General features: G+C 35.9%; 1 protein-coding gene across 7 annotated transcripts in view; it reads right to left on the bottom strand.

Annotated features, from left to right (window-relative positions):
* Positions 1-18,034, bottom strand: part of LOC145284719 (alanyl-tRNA editing protein Aarsd1-B-like) — a 405,535-nt gene that overhangs the window by 222,706 nt on the left and 164,795 nt on the right. For 3 of the 7 annotated variants that reach the window (XR_013868868.1, XM_080133636.1, XM_080133637.1), the window contains 2 exons: positions 9,571-9,684; positions 8,299-8,415 (listed from right to left, as the gene is read on the bottom strand). The exons of 1 other annotated variant lie outside the window; for it this stretch is intronic. Coding sequence is in view for 5 of the 6 variants with exons in the window: in XM_080133636.1 (XP_079989762.1) it covers positions 8,299-8,415; positions 9,571-9,684 (231 nt within the window). In the remaining variant the exon portion in view is untranslated. The remainder of the gene's footprint in view (positions 1-8,298; positions 8,416-9,570; positions 9,685-18,034) is intronic. 3 more of the 7 variants (XM_080133638.1, XM_080133639.1, XM_080133640.1) reach the window with 1 other exon arrangement.

Below are 18,034 nucleotides of genomic sequence, written 5' to 3'. Positions count from 1 at the left end.
TCAGCCAAAACCTAATAGCAGAGGCCCAGGAATCAGATGCAACATTTCCAGGAGTGTTGGCTAACACATCTCTGCAACTGAAAGAGTTTCCAACTCCTTTCAGAAACAGAACTATATACGGGACCTTCAGCACTCAGAAGGCAAATTTTAAACCACCTACATGGATTGTCACATCCCAGCAAACGTGCTTTGGTTAAACTCATCGCTGATCGTTTTGTGTGGCTCAACATGAACACTGACATTCATGATTGGGTATCAACGTGCCTTGTGTGCCAGAAATGCAAGGTACACAGACACACAAAATTCCAGACGCATGTTTCAGCGACATACATATATGTTTCTATTAATAACAGCAGGACAAGGGTATATCAAAGATATATAAAAGAAAGAAAAGAAAACAAGGTGACAAACAAAAAAAAAATAATATAAGAGAAAATGTATATATCATTTCCATTATGGTATGACAGTTCGGCCAAGGACAAGGAGCGGGTATATCGGCATGGGGAAATCATAATAGTCACTTAACTTTATCCAATTGGACTTTCGTGTTTCATAATGTATCCGCAAAGTTCATCATTCGCAAGATTTTTCCTGTTTGGTTACTTCTTGGATGGGGACGCCCGTCGACATGACAATATTTTTGTTCGTTGCAACCCTCTTCTTATTCAGCTTTAATATCTTCGGCGTGAAGCTTTCCATGATGTCCATTCTCGACCGAAAGAACTCAACTCCTGTTTATTTCAGGGAAATCTGTTTACGCTGTGCTTTGGGCATTCCTAAGCATCACCGGCTCAAAGCGAATTTTTGTTATTTTTTTTTTGATTCATTATTCGCTCAAACGTAAACAAAACAACCAGTCCATTTGACAACGTTCACTGCTCTCCGCAGTCTCTTTTTCTTTTCTATTTTTTTTTTCTTGCCTCTCAATATTTTTATACGAACGCTATCGTTTATCACCATTAAAAAGAACACTCAGTTCAAAACTGCTTTTTTTTTTCGTCGTGTTGATTTCACTTTTTCTTTCTTTCTCTTCCCTTTTCATCAGCTTCGCTGACAGTGGGCTCTCTCGTGCATTGCATTTTCAGAGGGAGGGAGGGGTGTGTGTACGCCTCAAACGCTAGTGCGTTCATTTGTTTGTTATTATTATTTATTTATTTTTTTTTTTTTTATTGAATTTAAATTCACCGTTCACAGTAGGCGTTCCCTAAGAGATAAAAAAAAACTATTTCTTATTCCGTTATGATTATTTCCTAATTTATCAACCGATATCAACCAGCCTCTCTACCAATATAACAATATATATATATATATATATATATATATATATATATATATATATATATATATACTATAGGTCTAGCTTAATAGGTGGTCTTGACTGACGTTCAGATCTGGTTGTTGTATACTCTTGAGAGGTGAGGGTGGGGCATGCTGTTCTGACTTTTCTTCCCTTGGTAGATGACTGTCTTCATGAAACTCCAATGTGTGAGCCTCAACTATTTCTGGTGGTTTGAGTATGATGTGTCGTCGATTGCGTTGGGTTGTTGTCCCTTCTTCTTTGGTCTGTAGAATATAGGAACGTGGTGTATTTGCCATTTCAACAACGATGCCTTCCTGGTTTGAAGAATTGGAGCTTCTGACACATAGTGGTGTGCCATTTTCGAGTGGTTGTAGCTCTTTAGTTTTATGTGATAGGCTGTGTGAGTGTCATTGTTAAGCCTTCTAGTTCTTTTCCCTTTGTCTAAAACTCTCAAGATCGAGCTACCTGGGGCTTAGTCGATCTGGGTGAGTCGGGACATTTGTCCTGAGGTGTCGGCCCATTAACAGTTCACTGGGGCTAAACTCACAGTCCATTGGTGTTGCTCTGTATGCAAGCAAAGAAAGATATGGGTCGTTTGCTTTCTTTAGCATTCTTTTCATTGTTTTTATACAGGCTTCTACAGCTCCATTGCTTTGAGAATAGCGAGGGTTGTTTGTAACATGCTGAAATCCCCAGTCATTTGCGAACATGGCAAAGTCTTTTGTATTGGCTTCCTGGGTCTGTTTTTAGGATGACAGGTACTCCATGTCTGGCAAAAAGAACTTTGAAGCTCTGTATTATTGCACTGGAAGTCATTGATGTAAGCATGGCGATCTCTGCATATCGAGAGAAGTAATCGACAGCTATGACATAGCTGCTGCCTTTCACCTAAAACAGATCAAAGGCTAGAGTGTGCCATGGTCTTGTTGGAAGCTCAGTTGTCATGAGGGGTTCAGGCAGTTTGAGTAGTTTTCCACTGCCTTTTGATTTGGTCAGACAGTCCTGGCCACCATATGGATTGGCGAGCTTTTTGTCTGCACCTGGTAATTCCCTGATGACCAGAGTGGATTTTGGCAATGATAGTCGGTCTCAGTAGTGATGGGATTATGATCCGTGGGCCATACATCAGTAATCCATTCTCAGATGTGATGCTGCCACAGTCACAGTAGGCCCAATAGGGTTTAATTGATGCTGGGACATGATCCTTTGGTGGCCAGCTGTTTCTTACATATTGTAATATGTAGTTGCTGATTTCATCAGTTTTAATGGCTTCCTCCAACTCTTTCAGACATTCTTCTGTGGCAGGTAAAGATTCCCTCATGGTGTGGACGAATGCTATTGCTAATTCTTCTAGGTCCTTGTCTTGTTTGGTGGGTCCATTGCCAGATACCGCTCTTGACAGAGCATCAGCTGTATATAGTTCCTTACCTGTGACATAGCAAATTGTGTATACATACCTCATTAAACGTATTGAAAACCTTTGTATGCCTGCTGGAAATTCACTGAGGTCCTTGGTACCTAGTAGTGGCACCAGTGATTTGTGATCTGTCTCCACTGTGAAGTGTAGTCCAACAAGGTAGTTTGAAAAGGATTCAGAAGCCCATGTTATGGCTAGGGCCTCCTTTTCTATTTGAGCATCACGGGTTTCAGTTTCTGACATGGCTCGTGAAGCATAGGCGATGGGGTGTAATTTTGTGTCATCCTGTCATTGTAATAATACTGCCCCCGACCCATTAAATGAAGCGTCGCTAGAAACCACAGTCTCATTTGATGGGTTGTACAGGCATAGCACAGGTGATAAACAATGCTTTCTTAATGGAGCTGAATGCATCCTGTTGTGCATTGTCCCAAACAAATGCGTATTTCTGACTCAATAAATCCCTTAATGGTTTAGTCATGTCTGCTAGGTTTGGAATGAATTTTCCTAATTAATTCACCATCCCTAGGAACCAGCGGTTTTCCGTCATGTTCATTGGTGTTCGGAATTTGGAGACATCAGTGAGCCTTTCCGGATCAGGTTGCAAGCCGTCAGCACTGAGTATATGTCCAAGAAATTTTACTGATAACTTGGATATTTCGCATTTTCAGAATTGAGTGTAATGCCAGCAGCCTGAATTTTTTGTAGTGTGTTTTTCAGCCGCGCATCATGTTCTTGTTGATTTTTTCCATATACTAAAACATCATCTTGCATGCATATGGCTCCGATTTCGGTCTCTAGTATTTGTGACATGCACATTTGGTAGATCTCACTCGCTGATGAAATACCAAATGGGAGGCAGTTTAATTGGTATTGTCCAAATGGAGTTATGAAGGTCGTCAGCGAACAGGATTCTCATGAAAGTGGAATCTGCCAATATCCGCTGTTGGTGTCCAATTTACTCATGATTTTTACTTCCCCTAACTGAGCCAAAAGGTGGTCGACCGTGGGGAGCATGTAGAGTTCACGTTTTACGCACTTATTGAGCTTTGTGAGATCTACGCATATCCTAATCATTCAAGTTGCTTTTGGTACTACCACCACAATTCGGTGGATGTGTCAATCTTGCTTATGACCCCAAGCTTTTCCATTCTCTGGAGCTCTGCCTGTGTTTTCTCCATCAAGGGTAGTCGTATGCCTTGTGGTGTGGGTACTAAGTATGGACTCGCATCCGGATGTAAGAGTATGGTACATTCTTCCCCAAATGTGCCTAGGCCTGTGAATAGGTCTGACATTTTTTTTTTTATCTGGCTGCTGATGGTATGCAAATTTGGGTGGACAGTTACGAGCTTAAGTGCTTCGATGGCTGGCCTTCCTAACAGCGGCTCCTTGAGATTAGGGATAATAAATATCCGCTGTTCTGCTGAAAACTGTTCATGTGAAACAGTTGTAGTGACCACTCCAGTCACTTTGAGTGGAATACATCTTGGATCATGAAGAATTTTGTGGGTATCCGAGAGATCTGATAGGTCTCTCCTTAACTTGTATATATGCTCTGGAATCGCGGTCACATCTGCCCCAGAGTCCAGCTTGAATTTCAGTGGCACTCCATTGATGGCAAGGTTTACTCATGCTGATCTCTGATATCATCAGAACATTAAGATACGCATTCTGATCGCTTTCACAGTTATCCGAGCTAGGTTTAATTTCATGAAGCCTTCTTGTGCGGCAGCACTGAGCATAGTGGCCAATCCTACCACAATTGTGGCAGGTGACTGAAATGGCAGGACACGTGCGTCTCTGATCTTGGATTTTGTTACCACAGCGGTGGCACTCAGCCTCTGGTCTATGCTACTGCATGCACTCATTTTTTTGTTGATTCTCATAGTACAATTCTCGCCCGGGTCTTGTCTTGTCTACGAATTCTGTTGTCACTAACGTAGTGGACTGCAATATTATCGTCAGCCGGATCTTCACCAACAATGTGATTTTATTGGTTCACTCTGTCGTGCTGTTCAAGGTGAGGTCTGGAATCATTTGCAGACTTAGTGATACTTTAGGATCTGTGCACCCAACTACAATTCTGTCACAAATTAATTCTTCGTACAAGTCTCGGAAATTGCAGTTTGTAGCTAGTGTGTGGAGATTAGTGATAAATGAATCAATAGACTCACCTTCCTCTTGACACCTTTGGTTGAATCTGGCCCGTTCGTAAATTATGTTCATATCGCCTTTGAAATGGTCATTGAACTTTGCTACCACTATATTGAAGTTCTGGGCTTCCTCAGGTGCAAGTTTGAATGTGGCGAAAATGTCTTCGGCTTTATCGCTCATACCATATATTAAGGTGTCCACCTGACAAGGACTTGGTTTGTCATCAAGTAACGGTTGAACTGCTGTATCCATTTTTCTCAGAACTCGGGTTGGTCAAATGGAAAGGGTTCTGGTGGGCTCATGTGGCTATTCATTCTGGGAGGTTCTTATGGAATTTCACTTTTTTTCTTTTTTTTAACGGCTCTTAGGCTCGGTATGTAGTAGAAGTCTTTCCCCGTATTTTGCTCACATTTGTATGTAAATCCCTTGTTCTGACACCATGTTTTGTTAAGTTTCTATTAATAACAACAGGACAAGGATATATCATCGTTCAGTCCAACATGGCTGACTAACCAAGTCTCGCTTATTCACGTTTATGTCCGAGAGTTTACATTATAAAACATTGAACAAAGGAGGGCAACTCCCACCGATCCAAGGGACATAACAACATAGTCGGACCTCTCCCTATGTGCCAGGATTATCAACACCTCACCATGGTCGACCGTTTCTCCAGGTGGCCATCAGAGATACCTCAGCTAAAACAGTAGCAAAGACAATCCTTTAAAAGTGGATTGCAATATTTGGTGTGCCTGGCATCATCACCACCGACTGTGGTGCACAGTTCTTTACTCTTCCAGGAATTTCCTCAACTACTCGGCGTAAAGCACATCAAGACGACGGCTTATCATCCCTGCGTCAATGACCTCGTGGAAAGATTCCACCGGACACTAAAGGTTTCCCTGATAATGAAACACCCCACCAGCAACTGGGTAGATAAGCTGCCTCTGATCCTTTTGTCAATCCGCAACTCACTCAACGAAGACCTAGGAAATAGTGGAAATAGTCCTTGGCACGGAACTCTCACTACTTGGCCAATATTTTGAGGACACTATTCCCGATCTCACATCCGCGAGTCCTTTCACTCAGGAACTACGTCATAAAATGGCCCAACTAAAGTACACACCTCCCAGGCAACCATCATCAACAGTCCACGTCCCACATCAGCTACAGGACTGCGAGTTCATTTTCAGCAGAAATGATGCACTAAAGAGATCTCTGACACCAACACACCAGGGTCCCTTTAAAGTCTTGAAGCGCTCAGAGAAGCATCTCACCATCGACCGAGGAAATCAAACAGACACCATTTCCATCGACAGGGCTAAGCCAGCCTTAGACAGAACTCGTCTCGACCCACCTAGATGCCACACACGTCCCATCAACCATACTGTCACAGTCAGCATGTCAAGGGGTATATCCAACTCCAGAATTGTCCATTCCCTCAACTAAACACACCTGTTGAGGAGGAAAGGTTACTTTCCAAAGTAAAGACAAGACATACATTTATTATTAACTAGCGAGAGGTACCCGGCGTTGCCCAGGTGTTTGGAAGTGTGTGTTGAAACTCCGGGGGTGGGTGGTTAAAAAAAAAGTAAGTATGAGGATCGAACCCGAACGCTTGAGGCAAAGTTGTAAATTAAAGTGTGAAAAAAAAAGAGCGACGTTAACGATTGCCCCACCGCAAGATGCTAACGGAAACACGGTTGAATTTATTTAATTACTTGGATTTGGCAGGTGCCCGTTTTAATGAGTTAATGAGGTCAAGTTTGACTGTGGGATTTTTATTTTCCCAAGATGTTATAGGAGAAAGACTGGCCCACATGCGGCGAGCGACAAATGTTGAATATTTATCTTCCCGAAATCAAGAAAATTAAATAGACAGGCGAGCTTCATTGTTAACTATGAGATATTACGATTTATATGTGATATAAAAAGTTTTTAAAAGTTGTGAAGCGAGTGACCGCTTCTCTGAAAAAATCCTTTTGTAGACATACAGAAAAAGCGAACACACATACATGCATACATTTCGCTTTTATATTTATAGATAGATTAATAATGATCAATCATCCAGGGGGCCTTGTTGCGGTTTCAAAAATCACCACTTCCATTTTTTTTGTTTTTCTTTCTTCACCCCTGATGTTTTCTCTTCATCTTCCTTTCCTTAAACAAAGGATGCAAAAGCTAACGCTCCCTAAACATATGAACAACATCTGGTTTCAGTGAACACGTTCGCTTTCCCTTTCTTTCCGTCCTGGACCCCTTTATGCATGTGGGAATTCAAATGTATTAAGCTTAACGTCAAAAAATTCAAACAATTGAGTTCTTACTTTTAGACAAAATTAATTCAAATAAAATCAATAAACTCCCAAGCTACTTTTGTTTGCAAAAATTTTGTTCTGGAATTAATTAGAGTCATTTGTTTGTCTTGTGGGAGCAACACCTCTAACATCACTCTGCCTAAATGAATACAGCCCACCTCAACCTAGTCAGACAGATCTGGCCCAGAAGCAGAAGGAGGCTCCTGAAGTGCAACTGATGCTACCAGTTTTGTTGACTGAATCCACCAGCCGAGGGATTCTCAGCAGCAGTTCTAACAGCCCTTTTCAGGGCTAACCAACCAGCTCTTATCAGGACTAATAAGTTTTTCTACCACTAATGTGATTCACTACTGCTTGCCTCCTGAGATTCACCAGCAGCGAATTTCACTTCACTCCAGCGGCTCCTGCTCACTCCTGCAACTTCCAGCGCCTCCTGCAGCCTTCTGGCAACCTCGCCTGAACCTTGCTCTTCTGATCTGCAACCTTTCTTGCACCTGTCTTCCTACCGCCAACCATCCATTCCTTAACACTGACCCTATGTTCTCAGTGTTGACCATTGATCTGTTCCTTAACACTTACCCTACATTCTTAGTGTCACTCTTTCCTCCCTTCCTAAACATGGACCCTACGTTCTCAGTGTTGATCTTTTGTCAGTTCCTAAACACTGATCTTGCATTCTAAGTGCCGATCTACTGTCTCTTCCTTAACACTGACCCCACGTTTTCAGCATACTGACCCCATGTTCTGCGTGTCCACTGACCGTTCCAGATCACCCTGATGTCCAGCCAAGCAACCTTAAACCACGCTACGTCTAGAGTACCTGTTACAGACCTCCAGTCCTTAGCCTCCTGTGATGTGCGACCTTACAGACACCCAGCATCATATGATCTCAAACACTATTTCATGCTTCCTTTACAAATAAAAGACGAACCTTCGCCTTTAACCAAACAACCTGTGTCTGTCATTCTTCTTTGCCTTTTTGCCGTTTACTTTTGCCCATGTCTACCTTGCTAGTTGTTGGGTTGATTGTCCCCGGATGGCCGGCCTCACAACAATGCAAACTTCAAATCATTTTGCTTTGTAATATCATTCTTAATACTCAGACTACTTACCTGCAGCTGACTGAGGTTATTCACATGCGTTCCACAACACATATTTTCATCTAGATCATCAATTCTTACAACTCTCACTGGCCCAATGAAGTCTTTTGGTAAATCACGAGCTCTAACCTATTCAGAAAAATGTAACAATTAAAAATTTTTTTATTGTTTTAGAAAATTAAAAATATAGAGATATTTTTGAAAAATAAATCTATGAAAATGTAAAATAATTGCTATCATAAACAAGAAGACAGCTAGAAGAAAAAAAAGAATATGATGGAAAGCTTGAACTCATAACTTATATAATGGTGTAAAAAATCTATTTCCGCCACAACAGTTTGATAGGCTGTTGTTACCTAATCCAGTGAAGAAATATTAAAAAACAGTAACAGTATTTGAGTAATACAATCTAGTAAGTCGGCATACCGTGATCATGGCTGGTATATCCTTAAGTTTGTGAGGTTTTCACCATGTTTTTCCATGTTTACTTAAACTGGTCTACAAGTCAGTATTTATGGCTTAACCAGCCTATTATATTCTTATAAAGAGGAAGAACTTGATGTACTCATATTCATGCCATCAGATTATAATTGATATTTTTCTTTAAGTTAAATTTGAGTTAAATTTTTCGGTGAGCATAACTGATTCTAAGTCCGTTTTTGCTTGATATCCTTTTTCTTAATACATTTTTCCAGTCCTAAAATTTTTGAAAATATACTTTATGTCCTGGCTTATAAATTTTAGTCATCTGGTTTTCATTTTTTTAAGATTTCTTCACTGGATTAGGTAACAACAGCCTATCAAACTGTTGTGGCGGAACTAACCTATGCTACCTACTAATAAACTATTCCAGTCTCTCAATAAATACTGAAAAACTAAGCCATAAAGAGTCGGTCGATATCTGGTGGACCAACCTTGGTCATTCGTTGGCTAAAATGAACGACCCACCAATTGTACACTTTACAATACATGATGTTACTTTATTTTGGCATTTTGATTTTTTTTTTTGTAACTCTTTAACAAGGCTATAACAGTGGCGACGTTGGATTTCAACCTCACAGAGGTCACTTGAATTTAAAATACCTCTAGCAAAACAAACTCCTCCTCCCTCCTAAACGTTACAGAATGTAATCTATAGGAGGGAGGGGGAGTCTGTTTTGTCATTGGTGATGGAAGTGTTCAAAGTGTTTTCCTCCAATGATACTAGAATATTTCCTAACTCATGACAGAAAACTGAATTAAACCAAGCAAATGTTCACAAAACAATGATGAAAAGGAACTTACAAAAACTAAATAAGTGTGTGAGCATAAAAGTTTGAATTGTAAACTCGTGATAAGTAAGAATATTTTCATATATTTTTTTCTTTGCTTGACACTGTCACGACATCTGGGCACATCCTTAATACAAAAGAAAGAAAAATATGTATTATTCATGTTTTTTCGTCATGAAATAAGTGTGCCAGCAAAACTTTTTTTGCTTACTAAGAAAATCGAAAATATGGTTTTCAGACTTCATCTTCACTGTCAACATATTTTTTCTGTTCTATGAAAAAAAGACATATGCTTTGAAAAAATATTGAATCTTTTTTGTCGACATATATTTTTTTTTTCTCTCGTCTAAGAAAACGACTTTCTTTTCGAAGTATTCTTTTCAAGGAATTTAAAATTGAATGTTCAACATTCGTTTGCCTTTGACAAAAGCGAATTACTGTTCCCTTTTCTCCCAGTTTTAAAAATACCAAAACCTGGTTTATCCAAACACGGTTTTGGTAAATTTCCATAAATTCTGTATTTTACCCATCATACAAGGATGGACGCCTTACAAAGTACATTTAAACAAGTATTAAAACTGCAAATTGAATAACAACAATTATTAAACATGCAACAACAATTATTTGAACATCAAAAATCCTCAGATGAAAGACAACAGCAACAACAAGAACAACTAGAGGCCCAACAATATGAAAATCAACAGCACATGAAAGAGCAGCTTATTAAAGTCATAAAAAATAATGCGTTCACCAATGAAAATGTGGTAGTATACCACATTTTCACAAGACTCAATATGGAATGCAATTGACAATGTCTGCTACAGATTTGAAGCTTATTTTAGATGGTATGAAGATTTTTTTAGTATCGATTGCAAACAGTAGTCAGACCAGAAAAAAAGTTTGTTTACTATTACGGAAATTAAAGACAGCTAAGCATAACAAGTTTTTGGCTTTTATTTTACCATGTATAACGTCAGAATTAATCTTTTGCCAAGACGGTAGAACTTCTTACAGAACTATTTTATAGTTATTTATATTTAAGTGTTAGTCATGTCTGAATTCACATGAGGATGACAAAGATGATTTCGCAATGTGCACAGCCATGGTAAATAAACAATGCAATGAATTCAAACTTGCAGACAATTTTAAATGTTTAGTATTTACACAAGGTCTGACTTCTTGTTGAAATGTGGAAATTAGGAGGCATATCCTAACATAATTCGAAAGTGAACCAAACCTAACCCTACAAAAGTTAATGGAGAATTGCCAGAAAATAGAAATTGCTAAAAAATATATGATGGATATTAAAGCTGAAGTTGTGCCGATAAAAAAAGCAGACAGACAATTTAAAAATAAACACATAAAAAATAAAACACAAGTTAGGAAAAAAAGACACATATTGACACATAGCTAAGAGAGAATTTGAAAAAAAAATTCTGTCTCTGTGTAATCGATGTGGTAATTTGCATTGGGTTTAGAACTGTCCATATTTATCAAGAAAATGTTTTAATATGCAAAAAAATAGGACACAAAGGTAGTCATTGAATAGAAAACCTGAGTGTGTTTGGTGGAGACTGAAAATAATGGAGAAGGGTTGTGAAAATATGTAACTATTATAATTCATGATAAAGAAATAATAATGCAACTCGATTTGGGTCTAGACTAGGGATGGGCAAACTATGGCCCACCAAAGGAATTCATGCAGGCCTCCAAGTACTGATTATTGAATTGTGGTTTTATCATGGCTGTGTGGTAGGTGTATCAGAATTTTTGGGGAATTTTTGACTCCCCTAACATGAAACTGAGAATAAAAAATAAAAAACTTGTAATTTCTCTTTTAAAAGTGGGTTGTTTACTTTCTTTATGGAATATACTTCCAAAATAAACTATTAAAATTGTTTAAAAAAATAATAGAAATATTATTTTTTATTCAAAAAAAAAAACAGTGTTTACAAAGTGCCAGCACGCTTTCATGCAGCCATTTTTTTACATAATGAAATCAATTGAATTTTACGAGTTAATTTTTTTTCAATTTTTAAACTTTAAAAATCTATCAAAATTTTTCTATTAGTTAAATTTTACGATATTTTCAGGGTTAATGTGAAATTTTATGCTCTTTCTATTAAACCGAATATAATATTTTAGATAAACGTTTTTTTTTTAAATCACCCCGCCCCCATTTTGAAATGTCTATTAAAATTTTAATAATTTACGTACCAAAGTTTTATATATCACAAATTGAAGATAAAAGATCAATAAATAATATATTGTAAATTAAAACAAAAAAAGAAGTGTTTTTTGGAAATTTACCTGTAAAGTCCAAAGTGTAGAACCATTTTTTTTAAACCAGGTTGATTTTCATTTATTTATTTTTTTAATTGGAAGCTTTTTTTAATTGTTCTGCTTATATTGCCCAGTAAGTAATGGACGATGATGACAATTTTTTCTATTTCATTCAATGTTTTCTTTTTTAGATATTTAAAACAAAAAATTTCACTCGATAAAGAAGAATGAAAATATAATAAATCAAAAATTTATGTATTTCTTTGAGAAAAGAAAAAAAAAAATTCCTTGAGTGTTTTTTGTTTTAAAGGCAAAATTTTATAAGTAAAATTTGACTATTTTTAAACTATGGGAACACATATTTCTTCAGGCACAAGGCTACACAGCTAACGCGAATGTGTGGTTTTTATTGCCTTCTGTCCATCCGTGGTTCTAAACAAGGACAAACGGCGACTTCCGGTTTTTCAATAAAGATATAAAACTGTTTGCGTCATTGGGCTTTTTTCAAAATACATGGATTTTAAAATATAAATATGGATAAATTCTGAGCAATGAATGGAATTAAACATTCAATAGTATTTTTTATAGGTAAGTGATGTTTTCGAATTTATATCGATTTTTTTATAACCGAAGTAAGTAAAATTTCGTTGATTTTCTTCAAATCTTTTTTAAAGAAAACCGATTTAAAAAGCAAATATTGCATAATTTGCTATTAAACCTGTTGTTTTTAAAAAATTTGGTCTTTGCCTCTTTAATTGAAAAAAAAATTAGGGTTTGAATTACATTTTTCAAGTAGTTATAAGCTTGTAAAAATAGAAGGCCGAATTATTCAATTCCCCCCCCCCCCCGCTTTCTTAAGATTGGTTTCTGACACAGCTAGCTGTGTGGACTGGCGGACTGGCGGACTGGCGGACACAAGTATGGGCAGATCCTTGCAAAAAATGAAAATTTGGAGATGAAAAAGTATCTTCAATCTAACTAAATTTCTGAAGAAAGAAAAACAAAGAAAGTAAAAGAAAATGGAGAAACCTTTAAAAAAAGAAAATGGAGAAACCTTTAAAAAAATATCTGTTTTATGGGGACTGGTAAGTTCACACTTGGTTCCCAGCTAGACCGCCAGGCTTAGCTTTATGGATCCTTTTTGATTTGCCCTGGCCGAAAACAGGCAATAAATTATTTTGATATACTAAAAATATTCTGGGGACCATAAAATTTGGCGCTTGTAGTCTGGAGTACCACCGACCGACCGGTCAAGTCTTAGCGAACTCTCTCTTCCATCTCCGTCACTCCCAAAAGACACTAAACTTTTCATATGATATTTAGAATTTCCAAAGAAAGGACATCTTATAAATTCCTGTTGCCATTGCCAAACATTTTAGTAAGTTAAAATATTGACTAATTATTTTGTTTACATCTGTAATTATGCTAATTTGTTACAAAAATATAGTAAATTTAAATTCGCATTACGTAATTTTGTAAGTCAAAATTTTTAGAATGTCAGTAAGAGGGTTCTATGCGAATTCAAGCAAAATATTTAAAAAAAAATTAAATCAATATTGTCCTGTTTTGTCAAATATTTTTAGTATTTACTTGTTCAAAATATCTTGATTGAAATAATATCTAAAAATGTTTAATTTTACAGGAGGCCTACACATATATATATATATATATATATATATATATATATATATATATATATATATATATATATATATATTAGTCAATTTTGTACATTTATTACTGATTAAAATAAATTAACTGATTTATAAATATTTATTAAAAACACTTTGGTACTTCTTGGGCGTTGAGTTCCATGGCGACCAGCAGAAAAATTTAATGGTCCTTCCCTTAGTCACCCCCCCCCCTAGTTAAGGCTGACGCATGCGCACATAACATTTTTTATCCTGCCACTTTTTAAAAGTCGCTAAAAAACATGGTGGACGACCAACGCATAATACTGAAATTAATTAAAATTAAAAATGGCGCCCGACTCTCGCTTTGATACGGTGGATTTCTAACAGTATTTTGTGTAGTTTTTTATTTTAAATTCCTTTTCCCAAACTTACTGTGTCAAACAGAGAGTCGGGCTCCATTTTTAATTTTCCAATACATCGGTAAACACTTTTTCGAGCTGAATAAACATGTTACATTAAATAAAAACACTAAAAACATATCCAGTTCGGTAGAAAAGTAACTTATCTTGCCTTTGATAAAATTTATTTGTTATATATTTGTTTTTGGATAACTGTTTCGGATCTATGTGTATAGTAGGCATTGCCAAATGAATGTGAAAAAAATATGCATGATTCTGTGACATCAGACTTGTGAACTATGAAACTATAACTATATGAACTATCGAAAAGCAGAAGTGACTTAATGATTTTTTAAAACCTTTGTTTATCTTCTTCAAACTGCAATTAATAATTAATCTTTGTTATAATTTTGTTAGGTTTTAAGATTTACACAGTTTAATGATTAATAATATTATAAACATTTGTATATTAAATATGAAATACGGTTTTACGAGTGTTTATTTTCGGTAACTACCTGCTTCCATATTTTGTTCGGTAAAAAGAGACAAACAAAATATGAGGGGGGGGCTACAAAATGCTTAATATTTGTGCAATAATATTTTCAAATCGGTTTTAATTTGGCGATAAAATAGCTGATAAGAGCCATGTTTCTATTAAAACTTAATATTTAAAAAAAAATTTAAACACAATTAATTAAAAATCTATGTTGTAACGGAACATTTTGAAATAATGGATTTTTAATTTTAAAATTAATTAATTTTTAGGAAGTTTCATTTTCTTGGCAATTCAATTGATATATATTAATTAGAAAAAATGCTATTTCAAAAAAAAAACATATAATATTAAATTTATATAATTTTTTTAACTGCAACTTCAAGGTAAATTTTTGTTCAATACGTGTATTTAAAAAATAAATGTTTTACTTATTTGAACTCTTATGTTTCATAATAAATAAAAATTTCGATAGATTTAAATATATTTTGTTCAAATTTCGAAAAAAATAAATAGGAGGGGGGGCACGCACTAAAAAAAATAAATAAATAAAATCCCGTCGTATATTTTACGGAAACTGCATTTTATATGTAATTTCATTCTAAAATGGATAAGTATCGAAAATTTCATGAAAATCTGATCAGTAGTTGATTTTTGCTAGATTTATTAAATACGGGTATGTTTTCACGTTCAAAATGCTTACTACACGGGAACGTTATTTTTTTACATAATTGTAAGTAAACACGGTTTCCGTCTCGCAATTTCATTATTTTCATACGATGAAATTTTTTTTTAATTATTACTGGTTTATTTTGCCCTTCTTCTTTTAAATGGTACAAAAGTTATATTGATAATATTAATTTATAATAAAGTTAGATCGTTTTACATATAGGGGTTTAATTCTGTGGTGACTTTTAGAGGTGCCTAGTGTACAGTAATACAAACCCAAAAAATGTTTGTTTCCTATATATATAATTTGTTGTTTATCATTCTCGTTTCTAAAAATAAAATTACAATAGTTGTTTATTCAAAACATTGTTTTTTTTTTTTTAGTTATCTGTGAATAAATTCAAACATTGCTTGATATTCATTTTCTTTTTCGTTCGATTCAATTAGAAAAGTATTTTTAGCATCGGAAGGAAATTAAAAGTTCCATAGGCACCTTCAAAATTCACCACAGAATTACTCCCCCCCATATGTAACACGATGTAACTTTATTATAAAAAATCATTAAGTCATTCTGCTTTTCTATAGTTCGTATAATTAACACAAGTCTGACGTCACGGAATCATGCTTTATTTTCACATTGTTTTGGCAGTAGCTGAAGTTCCGTTCAATTTTTGTGACAACAAAAAAACATAGCATGCTTATCTATATTTACCAACATTAGCTTTCCTCACAAAAGATATTTGCCATATTTATTTTATAACTGCATTTTACCAAACGTGCCAATGTCTTTGAAATGTAAAAAATAAAATGAAAGTTTCCCAAAATGCGCAAAGAAATCGTAATGTCCAGTTTAACTCCACCCTCGACAAATCCTTTAAAATTGCCAATTCGTAGGGGTTTCGGGGGTGCTGAAAACGAAAATAATGTTTAAATTTCTAGCAAACGAGTAGTTTTCAAGTTATAAAGAAATATTGGTTTTAAAAAGTCGGGTATCACTTTTCTGTAATAATTTAACATAAAATGAGCACCCGCTTTCAGACTACTTTTTATTGGGGGGGGGTATTTTAAAATTTCTTTTCATCCTCGAAAAATCGGTACTCCTTGGCATTGAGTTCCATAGTTTCCCCGGTCTAAATATGATCGGTACGTCCTATATGTTTTCTCATGAAACCGGTAGGTGGAGGTGGGGCATTTATATATTTTTTCTGCATAAATTTCAAGTTATTATTTTTTTAAGAATAAAAAAGGTACTCCTTGGGCGTTGAGTTCCATGGCGACCAGCAGAAAAAATTAATAGGTAAATGTTTACTTTAACTACAACAAAACACCGACCAATAAAATTTGTTTTTTGTAGGTTTTCGAGGTTGCTGACAACGAATCTGATATTCAAACCCATCGCAAATTTACCATTTGCATGGTATTAACCTCTGAACTCTCTCACTATTTTGTGCCAACTCACCGCCATCGTTTATGCTATTCTTACATGATGCGTTCACGCGTGGGACACCACCCGTCCCCCCTGCCCCTCCACCGCGCTATCCCCCAATGTAAACAGAATTTTTGTGAAAAATTAAACAGTTCTCCTGCTCGGTGTATGTCGGCGCGTTACTTACGGAAAATGGTAAATTAAACTGCAGAAGCACCTGTTAAATGTTGTACAAGTTTTATAATTGAAAAAAATCCCCTCAAAAAAAATAAAAAAACGAAAAATAAAAATGCTTTTGTAAACCGCTCGTAAAAACTTCATTATTTTAGATCAATTAAAAAAGCATCAAAACTACGTAACACAGAAAAATGAACCACATTTTGTTTTTGAAAACTTTCTTGTTATTTACAATGTCGGCTAAAAAAATTCTTCCGTGATGTGACAAGTCACCTTACTACGTGTGACCACATCATGTAACACCATAAACAATGGCGGTGAGTTGGCACAAAATAGTGCAAGGGTTCAGGGGTTAATACCATGCAAACGGTAAATTTGCGATGGGTTTGAATATCAGATTTGTTGTCAGCGACCCCGAAAACCAAAAAAAAAACCAACAAATTTTATTGGTCGGTGTTCTGTTGTAGTTAAGTAAACCCATTAAATTTTTCTGCTGGTCGCCATGGAACTCAACACCCAAGGAGTACCTAAAAAAGAAAAAATAGATATTTGAAAAACAAATCTCTATTTTTCTGCTGCTAGAAATGTAAAAAGACTAAATTTTCGAAATTTGGCCTCCAAAATGTCGATTACCTGACCTTTACTTCACCTTTTACTTCAAAATGGCCGTGTAGGATAGTGAAAATTAATAGATATTAAATTCCTCTATCCTACAAGATAATAATAATAAAACAAGGCAATAAAAATAAATATTTAGGGTTTTGATGCTTTTAGGGCACAACCTAAAAAAAAATAAACAATTCAATACAAGCTAATAAAATAAACAATTCAATACAACCTAAAAAAATAAATAATTCCATAGAAGCTTCTGAAATGACGAACACAACAACTTCATAAAATGTAACACATAACAGGTTTATTAAGGAGAATGTGTACCGGGTGATATGTTCCTGGTCAAAAACTGGACTCCTGCTACCTGGTGCTATCACGGTAGTTATTCCAGTGGAATCGTCAATACCGGTTGAAATAACACTGAGGTGGAGAGAGCAAAAGGGTCCGTTCTGTTTGGTGTCTCTCTCAGTAAGGAAAAGTTCTTATTCTTCAAACTGGACTTTTTTTCTTTTTTTTTTTTTTTTACAAGGTGGTCACCACTTATCAAGGCCCGGAAGCCACTTAGGGATAAGGGTTATTGTAAGTACAGTACGTTAGTGTAGAGATTTAATAAAGTGTCTACTTAAGGGGGAGGTTCATCAGGAATTTGTTTACGTTGGACTTGAAGACATCCAGGTTGTAGTCAGGTGAGAAGCAGACAGAATAGAGTTCTACAGGCGTGCAGTTCTAAGAAAGAAGCTGTGTTCATGGAATCTACGTTTTGATTTAGGCATATATAAAGAGTA

Source organism: Euprymna scolopes, chromosome 9 (genome assembly GCF_053919585.1).
Source record: "Euprymna scolopes isolate OS-2025 chromosome 9, ASM5391958v1, whole genome shotgun sequence".
NCBI lineage: Eukaryota > Metazoa > Mollusca > Cephalopoda > Sepiida > Sepiolidae > Euprymna > Euprymna scolopes.
This window is presented reverse-complemented; position numbering and strand designations above follow the sequence as displayed.